This window comes from Cebus imitator, unplaced genomic scaffold, assembly GCF_001604975.1.
Source record: "Cebus imitator isolate Cc_AM_T3 unplaced genomic scaffold, Cebus_imitator-1.0 Scaffold568, whole genome shotgun sequence".
NCBI lineage: Eukaryota > Metazoa > Chordata > Mammalia > Primates > Cebidae > Cebus > Cebus imitator.
In genome coordinates, this window is record NW_016107883.1 from 207,662 (window position 1) to 219,349 (window position 11,688).

At 64.0% G+C, this 11,688-nt stretch overlaps 1 protein-coding gene across 1 annotated transcript in view; it reads right to left on the reverse strand.

The window, feature by feature from the left end:
• The window catches only part of PLXNA1 (plexin A1), a 54,514-nt gene extending 43,344 nt beyond the window's left edge, over window positions 1-11,170 (reverse strand). The window contains exons 1-3 of the mRNA XM_017515991.2: window positions 11,007-11,170; window positions 4,454-5,711; window positions 2,661-2,843 (exon numbers count right to left, since the gene is read on the reverse strand). Coding sequence (XP_017371480.1) covers window positions 2,661-2,843; window positions 4,454-5,692 — 1,422 coding nt within the window. The 5' untranslated portion in view covers window positions 5,693-5,711; window positions 11,007-11,170. The remainder of the gene's footprint in view (window positions 1-2,660; window positions 2,844-4,453; window positions 5,712-11,006) is intronic.
• Window positions 11,171-11,688: the final 518 nt, after the last annotated feature.

Sequence of the window (11,688 nt, forward strand, 5' to 3'; positions counted from 1 at the left end):
TGAAAAAAAAAAAGAGGGGCTCCTCAGAGAGAAGGTCACTGAGGAAGGGGCCTAGCTCTTGAGAACTCTGCCCAGTCTCTTTCAAGGAACCGCAGAAAGGGAGGCAAGAGCCAGCAGCCCTGAGCACCTGCCTCAAGCACTCAGTTTCCCCACCTGTCAAAAGGATGACAGGCTGCTGTGAGGCCTCTGTGGGGTGCTGGTGCACAGTCAGCACTCACCACACAGCCCAGACAACAGGAGCACAGCTTGCTCAGGGCCAGACAGTGGATGGGAGAGGGCTGGGACCCACGCTGACATGACACCGGGGTTCAAAAACCCTGCTCAGGATGTGCCCAGCTGCTAGATGGTTTAAGAACAGGTAGATTTGGGTGAAAGGGTGCAGGTGGCAGGTTCTTCACTGATATGACTGTGTCTGCATCCGGGAGGACAAAGCAGAGGTGCGCCTCACCTGGGGGGCCTATGAACAAAACTCAGACCCAAGTCCCCGACTGCAGACTCTGCCAGGCCAGCAAGCCCTGGCACAGCTGACCCCACATGCCTGCAAAGGGTACCATCCACTCATACGCAGCCCACGGCACACAGCCCAGGCTTATTTGGGGGTGGAAGGAGGCGGTACCCAGGATGGGCACTGGGAGGCAGGTATGGGCACCTAGAGGCTCTGAAGAGAACTCAGGGCTCTGAAGGGTGGCAGCCTGTCCAGGGTCACCAGGGAGGAACTAGCCGTGTCAGGCCATGAGGATGCAGCTTTCACCTTCCCAGCTGCACCTCCCAGCAGCTGCCCACACAGCCAGGCTTGAGGCGCCCGGCCCCGGGAGCAAAGAACAGGCTCCACCCCTACCTACTGCCCTGAGAATGGCCCTTTTGGGACTAGGGGTGGGAGGCGGAAATGGGGAGAAGGAGTGGGAACAGGAGGAAGGGGAAGAGTTGATAGAATCTCATCCCAGAAGATTCCTCTTTCCATAGATGGGCCCAAGCCCAATTCCGAAGTTCCATGCTCCGTGCCTTAGTTTCCATCTGTGGGACTGGGGTGAGGAGACAAGGGAGACAGGCCAACTGGCACCCAGGTGACTAGCTGTGTCCTGCTGCTTCCCCAGCAAGGCTCCAACCCAAATGATGCCCCTGGGTCACAAGAGAATGAGTGCCGGGCAGCAGGAACAGGGTAGGGCTGGAGGACCCTGGTCACTGGCTGGGTAACAGGCTCTGGAGTGCCCCATGAAATGTCTCCAAGCTGCTGCACTGGGCTTCCACACAAGCACAGCCCTCTGCCTGGCAAAACCAATCCCAACACCCACCCATGTGCTCGAGAGCCCTGTGTGCCTCCCAGTATGAGGAGAGGGAGTGCAGACTGGGAGGACGGGAGGGGCCTCACACCAGAGCCACAGGGCGGCACCCCACATGGGGGCCAAGAGGGAGGTCACAGCAGAGGACCTGGCTCAGGGGTCACAGGACTTCCCCCAACAGCTTCAGCCTCATAGCCACTGATAACAGAACCAACAGGACCCTGGGGCATCCCTACCCTGGGGGGCCTGCAGTCAACAGCTGGGCCCCCACTAGCCCTATACCACCAGCACCCCCACCAACCCAGAGCCTGGACATCTGGCTCATTTCACAGAGGGGAAGCTGAGACTGCAGGGGATCCCGTCCCAGAGATCACAGAACCAAGGAGGGGCAGGACTCCCCACCATTCCCAGGGCAACTAACATGGCAGAGATGGGAGGCCACTTCCAACACCAGGGACGGGGCTGAGAGCTGCCAGACCTGGTCAGGCCCAGGCCCAGCCCCACCTGCAGACGCATATGGGCTCGGGGAAGCTGCATCAGCACCAGCCTCTGGTGCCTGTTATGCACCCCCAGGGCCCACTACTGCCCACTGGGTCTCTGGGATACCCAGGCACCCCTACCCTTCAGTCTTTCTGGGAGCTTCCTCCACACCAACCAGCCTGGTGCCCACCCCAGCCCAGGCAGCTCCCCTCCGCCAACGCCCTCCAAGAAGCTCTTCATTGCCTTTGTCCAGTCCACCATTCTGGGGAAGGAATGGAGAACCTTAAAGACCAGACGGCCATTCCTGCAGCACCCTGCCCTCACCCTGCCACCGTGGGGCCAGCTCAGGGCTGCAGCCCAGAGCTCCTCTAGCACCAGCCAAAGACGGGCGGGGGCACTACCCTTGCCCTGCCCTTGGCCCAGCAGAGGGGCTTGCAGGAGGCAGGGCCACAGCCTCCAGCCCGGCAGAATGCTGAGGCAGCAGACACTGGATCTCCCAGCTTGGGAGCAGGGCCCAGAGGGGAGGGGGCCATGCAGGTCTGCCCTCACCACCCACACACAGCAGCCTCCCTGGGAGGTCAGCGAGTGCCCTTAGAGAGCCGGCCCCCGCCTCAGCATCCCTGGGCTCTGCACAGGCTCCTGCATGGTCTCAAAGTATCCTTGCTTAGTGGTCCTGCGGCCAGTAATGGTCAGAGGCACAGAGAGGAGTGGGGCCCTTCAAGGTCACTGGGCCCACTGTAGGGCACACTCCTCCTGCCCCCCATATGCCAGATCTAGCCTCCCACAGCACAGAGCAGCACTGTCCCTGCCACCACCTTGGAGGGCCTCAAGCCTTTGCTCCTTCCCCAGGCAGGAACTGCCTCCCAAGCCCCCTCCTCGCCCAGCCCACCCAGGCCTGACCTTGCGGATGCGGCCACTTCGCGTGCCGGCGAATACCACAGTGCGGCCCCGGTAGTCATAGGCAGCCACGGCAGTCAGGCCATCGTCCTTGTCCACAAACAGTGGCATCCCCTCAATGGTGACTGTGCCCCCCAGGGGCTGGTTGAAGTCCTGGCCACAAAAGTCGTCGTCGATCTGCAGGGGCTGTGGGAGGGGCAGGGTGAGAGCCACTCCCTGGGCGCCTTCTCCCGGAGGACTGGGCCTCCCTGGGCAGGGCCGGGAGTCTGGCTGTCTTTCTAGAGAGGTTGAGGGTAGCCCCCAGAGAAAATGTGTAGACAGAGAGGGTTTATTTAAGACAAGAGGGAGCAGGTCACATGTGAAAGGCAAAGGGCCGGCTCCCAGCTAAGAGCCCGAGAAAGCAATCAATAGCATGAGGTTCGGGAGCAGCTGGGGCAGCATAGAGGGGTACTGCTCCACCACCAGGCCCAAGGAGAGGGCAGGGCAGGCGGGGAAGGGGTATGGGAAGAAGTGGGGCAGATGGTCCCTGTCTGCAGCTGGTTTGTTGGGGGGCCAGGAGGAAGGAGCGGGGGGGCTGGGCCAGGGCTGGGCCACACAGAATGAACAGGTGAGAGAGGACAGTGGGGACTGTCCCCAGGGAGGAAAAGAGCTGGTCCCAGCTTTAGGGCAGAGCACAAAGAGAGAGTGTGGTGGGGCTTCACCCAGGCTCTGCCTCTCCAAGCCTCAGTGTCTCCATCTGCATGGTACAGAGAAAACATGTGCCTTGAAAAGCCAAGGTGAAGGTGGACAACCACATCTGCCAAGCACACATGAGCCCCACCTCACACAGGCAGTGAGCGTGAGACGGAAGGGCTGAGGGGCCCTTGCGGTCCCACTCTGCCCGGGGGACAAAACCAGGATCACCTCCAGGTCAGAGATGGGAGGCTGCCGCCAGAGAGGGGCAGGTCTTCCCCTGGGCTGGCCAGCGACACCCAGCAGCAAGCACAGAAGGCCTGGCCTCAGGGGTTCCAGGTCTGGACTGAGTCTCAGTCCCTTCACTTTCCAATCTGAGCAAGGCCTCTGAGGCTGCCCAGGAGTGTGAACAAGACGCTGCCTGAAAGGCAGCAGGATAGAGGCCCAGCCTGAGCTGTGCCTTGGGATGGGTGCTGGGGGCCATGGCTCCTTGGAGTCAGGGTCACTTTCTCTGCAAGGCATGGACTGCGGCCTGCACCAGGGCACTGTCATCTCCCATTGCTGGGCAAAGGCAGAGGCCCAGCGGACAGGTGCCACCAGGGGCATTTGGGGGACACAGGCGCTCCATGGAGATGGTGTCTGGGCTCACCTGATTGATAGGGTCTGGCCCCAGCTCTGCCTCTCACTGGTTGTGTGAACTAGGGCAAGTTACCTCCCCCATCTCTCTGATCCTGTAACCTCATCTGTAGGATGGGGACAAGATGGAGCAGGAAGCATCCATCGTGGGACCAGGTACATGGCCGACACTCTGTCCGGTGTCCCACAGCGGCTGTGGACTATGCTAGCAGGGCCTCGTCACCCTATCTTCTGAGGCACCAGACACCATCATGGCTGGGAACAGCCTTTGGGGCTACCACCCTGGGTCCAAACCCACTCTCTGGGGGATGGAAAAGGGCAGCCCCACCTAGCTGGGCCTTGGGGGTGGCCAAGCCAAAAGCCAGGCCTGGCACGCAGCAGGTACCGCTGGGAGTGTGTATGATACTGATGCTATTGTCCCGGCTGGGGGTGGAGGGGCAGGGACGGGGGACGGGGCCTGGGAGGAGGGGCGCCCCTGCCGCACTCACCGAGTTGATGCAGCCCAGCTCCTTGTTGAGCAGCCACGGCAGGGAGAGCTTGCCCTCACCGCGGTAGCACGACTGGATGCGCTCCTTGATCTTCTCCTTGATGGCCCTGAGCGTGAACAGGCACAGCGCGGACTCCTTGGGCGGCTTCACGCGGTTCTTTTGGCCCTGGGCGAACACAGTGAACAGCACATCCTCGTCCTCGGCCAGGCCCAGCTGGCGGGCCAGGGCACGGCCTGGCCGGCTCAGGAAGGCGTCCTGCACCAGGCGGTACTCCACGCCCGCCTGCTCGCAGCCTATGGGGAACTCCACGTACGAGTAGAACTTGGGGTCGTCCACGCAGAGCCGCACAATCTTGGAGGTGAAGAAGTGCTCCCCGGCAGCGTCGGGCGAGGTCAGCTGCGTGTCCAGCTGCAGCGTGAGGTAGTAGACAAACTGCTCGCTGCGGAAACTGTACACGTAGTAGATGTCAAAAGCTGGGAATTTGGACAGCGTGTCCGACGGGATCTTGAGCTGCGATGACACAAACTCATCCTGGTACACGAAGCCGAACATGTCAGCGTCCTCCTCGTTGGCCATGAGCCGGCGGCTGGACAGTGTGGGGAAGTACTCGGACTTGCCATCAATGGGCGTGCCCACAAAGAGCTTGGCCTGGCCCTGGCCTGGTGGCCCGGCAATGAGCACGCCCGCCATGCTGCCCGCCTCCCGCACACTGGACAGGTAGTGCTCCTTGCGGTGGTGTGGCTCGCCCAGCTTGAAGAGGTCATCCAGCCGCAGGAACTGGCAGATGCCCTGGGAGGCGCTGCCACAGGCCAGCAGGCGGTTAGCGGCATAGTCCAGCAGCAACAGCTTGTTGACGTTGTCCGTGCTGCCCAGGCCGTGGGGGCAGGACTGCACGCTGGGCGGCGGGTAGCACTTCTCGTTGTCCTCCACGGGGCCCGTGACGTGGGCTCGCAGCAGCGTTAGGTTCCCCGACAGCTTATAGATGCGGTTCACCGCACCCACGTACACCTCGCCTGTCTGCTCGTGCACCACTAGGTGGGTGAGGCCCCAGTCGCTGGCTGAGAAGGTGCGGAAGGGGGGCTGCAGACCCCTGCCCACCCTGGGTGAGCCTGCCTCAGCCCACATGCCCGGCAGCGGTAGCAGCAGCAGCAGGAGCACCTGCAGGCTCCGTGGTGGCAGCAGCATGGCAGGCTGGGACCTCGGGCCTCGGTGCTCCGGTCCTGCTGGGGCAAGCTTCATGGCGCTGGGAGCTTCAGCCCTGGGGAAGGGGCAGGGAAGGGCATATGAATGCAGGCACAGCCCCCCACTGGCAAGCACACACCCGAACATACGTGTAGGCGTGCACATCCCATCCCATGATCTAGTGTGAGCCCTTCCTATGGTAAGCGTGCCAACTCTATGTCCAGGAGGCAGGACCTGACCCACCAGGAGGAGCCAGGGGTGAACTGGGGCACCTCCCCAGCCTGAGGCCATGTGAGCTGTGGAGTACACCAGGTGTCCCCAGGATATCTGGCGTGAGGACACCCCATTGGCACCTGTGCCCTGCCATCAATGGCAGAGGCCAGGAACAGGGAGGTGGGAGGTGGGTGACAAGGGCCTGAAGTCTAGACTGGGACCCCAGCGGACACACCATCTGTAAGATGGGACCTAGAGAGCATCTCTCACCCAGAGCCTCCCAATGCCCTGGGGGGCAGGACCCTCCCCACAGCTCCATACTTCCAGGGTAGGCACCAGTTCCCTGCCCAAGGCTGGTAGGGACATACTCCACCACCATCCCCTAGAGAAGCTTGACACAGATGGGCTTTAGTGCTTACTCCCACCTCCAGAGCCCTGCCTCTCCCCTGCACACGCCCTGACAGTCCACAGCACAGGCACCGCTGAGGACACGGAGGCCCAGGCCATGCAGGCATCAGTTCTCACTGTGGGCAGGTGGCAGCCTGGGCTGCTCTCTGCGGGACCCCAAGCCCCATGCTGGACCTTGAGACCTGTAGTTTAGAAGCCAAGCAGTGTGTCCCACCCACATCCCCACACTAGCCAACAGGTACCCTGCAGAACGGCCCCCTCCCAGGCTACTTGGCCCACACAGCCCTGACTCTCAGCACTCCCACCAAGCCATCACTCCCGCTCCCAGCCTCACACCCAACTCCAGGAAAGAGGAATTCCTCCACAGGGAAGGTGGGCAGGTGCTCCCTGTACTACACCCCTCTAGTTATCCAGCCTCAGCTCCCTACCCCCACCCAGACCTGTGTGGCCCCTCCCACTCTGCTCCACACTGGCCCTCACTTTCTGGTCACACTCACTACCAAGGTCCACTGACAACCCCAAAACTCCCCAAAAGGCCCATCCCTCCTTCCTGGATTGCCAGGGCACTCAGCTCCCTCCACCAACAACCACCTACAGCCAGGCCCCTACGCAGAGGCTAGGGCCACTCTTCTGACCTGCACATGAAGTCAGCACTGTCCCAATCCTGGCAGAAGTCCCCATACCTGCCATGGCCTCTGCTGCCTCTGGAAAGGTCTCACCACCTCCTGCCCAGCAACTAGTAGCCAGGGGCTGGGCTAAATCTAGGCCCTATTACTCTGCAGCCAGGTAGCCCTGATAGGGACAGTCCCCTTTCGTAGCCTCAGTTTTCCCATTTGCAAAAGGGAGATGAAAGCTCTTCTCTCATGGATGAAAGAGGAAAGGGCATACCTGCCCACAAGGCATAGTCAGCAGCGCCACTCCCTTGGTGTCATTAGGGCCTGCTGCCCCAGATGTGCCTGATATGCTGGGGCCTCTCACCCACTCCTGGCTGGAGCTGGTCACAGCAAGGCTGAGTCCTGAGTCCTGAGCGCTGGCCTGGGCCAACCGGTTGCACACACTGTCCCTCTACTTCCAGACACCCCTTGTATGGTCTGGCCCCATTTTACAGATGGGGAAGCTGAGGCCTGAAGATGAATGCCTTCTCCAAGTCTACCAGGGAGCTGGCCACAGTCCCATCAGCCCCTGTGCCTGGTGTCCACAGGCAGAGCGCAGGGCTGCCTGCCCCTCCTCCAGGCCTTTGGGCCCACTGTCTCCACTCCCTGCCCTGGTCAGTCACCGTGGTTTCATCTGTAGCACAGGACTTGGGAAGGGTCTCTGTTACTTACTGCTCCCACTCTCCTGGCCAGAATGCCTGCCCTTTGAGAGTAGGGCCTGACTCTGGGTGGTTGCCAATGCATCCCCAAGCCAAGCTAGGCACCCAGGAAGTCAGTAAATCCCCGTGAGTGAGCAAATGAATGAAGGGTATGCAGAGGGCCAGCCAGGCCTGGGCATGGCAGCCCCCATGCTTCCTCACTCTGGCTTCACTCCCCACATACCCCCTGCCCAGGGTGTGTACAGCGCATACCCACTGCTCAGGTGGGAAAACTGAGGCTCTCAGAAGCAAAGAGCTTTGGCTAGAATCCCAGAGCAGGAACTGCAGCATGCTCCCAGCAGGTTGCCAGCTGCCTTGGCCGGACAGTGCCCCAAGAACAGCAGGGGAGGAGTCTCTGCTCCTGCCCCCACCACAGAGCTCAAGGCAGACCTGGGAGCAAGAGAACAGGCTCCTCGCAGTAGCAGTGGGGCCGGGACTGGGAGCTGAGCACACGTGAACTCCAAAGAAAACATGAATCATTCACGGTTTATCAGTTCAAAGCAGGCCTGCAATTACCAGGGGCTGGGCTCTCCCCTCCTCTGGGATAATTATACACGTCTTAATGCAATTACGGGCCCTACTTTTTATATTCAACAGGAGGGACAAGGCTAAGAAGCCACCATCTGAACTCCAGCCTGGCCCTGGGCCCTCCACCCCAAACCCCACCCTCACCCCCGCTTCCCCAAAGAGGCTGCTGGGAAGGTACTGGCCCAGGGGCACAGGGTTGCCGGGCAAGAAACCGGGAACCCCAAGCCTACGGCTGGGTCCCTCATGCCCAGCATCTAACAAAGGCCAGTGAGAATGGTTGGCCCCACTTCTTCCACCTTACGGGCACAAGACTCGAGGCTCAGACTCAAGGTCACCCAGCTAGTCCCACCAGGGCAGGGCCCAAATCCACAGCTTCCAAAGACTGGGCCAGCCAGTCAGCCCTCAGGGCTCCACTCTCATAGGCCTGGGTCTGCCCAGGGAAAAATGCATTCATTCCAAAGCTGGGCCTGGGTGCCAGGGGGCTGGGCCAGGGCTGGGAGGGGAGAACCAGCAGATGCTGTGCTCTACTGAGGAGCAGAGCCGGCCACTGTGGCTGGGAAAGGCCTCAGGGGCCTTTCCACCTGCTCTGGGAGGACCAGGCAGCCTAAGAGCTGGTGCAGGAGGGTAGACATTCGTGGTGGGGGTGGGGGGCAGAATAGGAGGAGCAAAGGCCTGGGGTGGGAACCGCTGGCTGTGTGGAGAGGGCAGTAAGAACGGTTGTGGCTTTTTGGCATGGCCAGAGCTGTTTGGGCTGAGGCAGAGCCAGAGCGGGGGAGGATGGACTGGCGTTGGGATGCCGACAGGGCTAGCAGGGAGAGAGAGAGGGGGAGAGGCCCACCAGCCGGCAGGCGGGCGGGCAGGAACCCCAGCCCAGGGGCTCCACTCCTGGACAGGAGGGGATCGCCGCCTGGTGGAATGCCAAGCCAGCAGTGTCTCCTTCCCTTCCCTTTCCTGGCCTGGGTAATACTACAGCTCCTTCTCACCCTGAGAAACAAAGGCCCCCAAAGCCCTCCCCACAACGAAGAGTCCAATCGCCCCAAGTCCTCTTGTGCTGGATCCTTCTATGGCTCAGGCAGGTTGGGGTGTGGGGTTGCCATCCTGCACAGTGGCTCACAACAGCAGCCCAGGGAAGGGAGCTGCTTCTGGCACCCCGCCTCCCCCATATGGGGGTCATGGGAGGTGGCCCCAGTGGCCCTGCTCCCCACTGGTCCTAGGGGATCTGGATCTGAAGGTATTGGAGTCCTGCTCCTCAGAAAAAGTGCCCACCTTTGCGGGCCTTCCCCTGGGGTACCCTCTCCTCCAGGCCAGCTGCTCTAAGCTGCTCTGTGCACAGGGGTCTTCCTGGGGGCTCAAAACACACAGGCAATGACCTTGGGGGGCCAGGAGTCCAGCAAAGGGCTATCTGCTTTGTCCACAGGCACCTCATGTGTCTTCCACCCCCAGAGCACACACGGAGGCCACAAACTCAGGCCTCCGCCCATGCTGTACCCTCTGCCCATGCTGTCCCCTCTGCCCAAAACGCCCTTCCTGGGCCCCACCGGCCCCCCCCCAGGAATGGAAGCCTGGCCCTGCAGCGAATCACTGATTCACAAGCCTGCCTCTGGCAAGAGGCTGGGTGCTCCTCAAGGGCTAGGCAGCATCTCGGTGCCCCTGGTGCGGCACCTGGCCTCTGCCGCAAGCCCCAAACTGCACGGAGCTGAGAGGACCTGAGGCGAGCTCCTCAAGGGCCCGGGGAGCAGACAGTGCACCCCATCCCCACACCGACCCCAAAACCGGCTACGTGTGAAAGGAGGTGGGGCAACACGGAGCAGCCTGAGCCACAGGAATCAGGCTGAGGGGACAGAGGCTCGACCACGTCCCATCCCCCGCACACACACCCCTTTCTTTCAAGGGGCGTGGCCCCAGCACCCCACACAGGAGCCGGGGCAGCTTGCAGTCCGGGCGACCACTTGGAGCCCCTCCCCTCCTTTCCAGGGCTGCACCTGGGACCTCATGCTGGCAGAGGGGCCTCCCTGGAGTCCCCGCTCCCCCTTCCCCTGGCAGCCCAGGATCGGCCCCGCTGTCTCCAGCTTCGCCGCACACCAGGCCCGGGACTGTCCAGGAAGCAATCGGAAGCCTCCGGGGGAAGCGGCTGACCCTGGAGAGGCCCCGAGAGGGGGAGGCCGAGGAGGCCCAAGCGGGGCGGCCTCCCGGGCGGCAACCAGCGCTCACCTCCCCACACCCTGGGCCAGAGGGGGCGGCGGCGGCGGCGGCTGAGGTCCTGGGAAGCCGCTCCAACTTCCACCCCACGCCCCAGGGCCGGCCGGGGGCTTAGCCTGCACGACCTCCTTCAGCCCCCGCGGCCTTGCCGGGTGGCTCTGATCACTGCCCGGGCCTGGCCATCCCGCCCTCGCCCGCGGCCGGCGGTCCGAGCCGAGGTCCAGCGGCCCGGCCCGGCCTGGGTACCGAAGGGGCCTCCCCGCGGGGCCGCCGCAAACTTTCTCCCCAACCTCCGTGGAGGGGCAGCGCCCGCCCCTGCCGCCCCGGAGCTGCCGCGGGGCTCGGCGGGCCCGGCCGGGGGGCGGGGAAGGCCGCGGCGCTGGGCCCCGGGCCGCTGTCCCAGCCCCGCCGCACGGGGGTGCGGTCTCTCCGCGTCGGCGCCGCGGCCGCGCCCGGACACACGCGGATGCCTGGGCCGGAGCCGCAGGGACACGCGGACCGCGGACACGCGCGCCGCAGTCTCCGCGCACACCCCCTGCATGCCGCCGCACGCGAGGGCCGCCGCCGGAGGCCGCCCCGCGCCCACCCAGGGGCCGCCAGTTTCGGGACCCCTGCCCGGCCCGGCCCCCGCCCACCGTCCCGCGCCGCGGGGAAAGTTGCGCCCCGACTCACCCGCCGCCCCGGGGCGCGCCCCGCCGCCGGCCATCGCCGCGCCCAGCCGCCCGCGCCGCCGCCACCAGCCCTGCCGCAGGGCCACCGAAGCCGCGCAGGCCGCCCAGGCCGAGGCCGCCGCCGCGCCGGGGCTCCGCTGCGTGGCCGCGCAGCCGATGCCCAGCATGAATGGGGCGCCGAGCGCCGCGCGGCTGCGGACCGGCCTCGCTCTCGCCGCCCGCGGAGCGCCGCGCTGCACGCATGCGCCGCCCAGAGCCCGGGGGCGGGGCGGAGGCGGGGCCGGCGGCGGCCTCCAGAGGGCGCTCTGCCCCGCGCCGCGCGCCTTCAAAGAGCGATAGGGCTGTCCGCCTCAAGTCTCTGAACGCCGGGGCCGCGCGGGCTGTTCCGGGAGCCCCCCACCCTCGGGCGCGCTGGCCCGCGACCCCGGACACAGGGCCTGGCTCAGTGTGCCCGGGCTAAGAGCACGGCCTCCTTTCACAGGAGGGGAAACTGAGGCAATCGCAGTTCCCAGACCCTGCGGGGCTGGGTGTTCCCCGCTCTCAGCCTCACGCGTTCAGCTCTGTCAGATGGGCGGGCACCTGCGCGGGGAGCCAGGGCGCCCCCTGCAGGCCTCAGGCTGGTGGCGCATTCCGGGCTGGGGCCGTGGCCCGGGTCCCGCGGCAGAGGCGTGGCCAGACGCGAA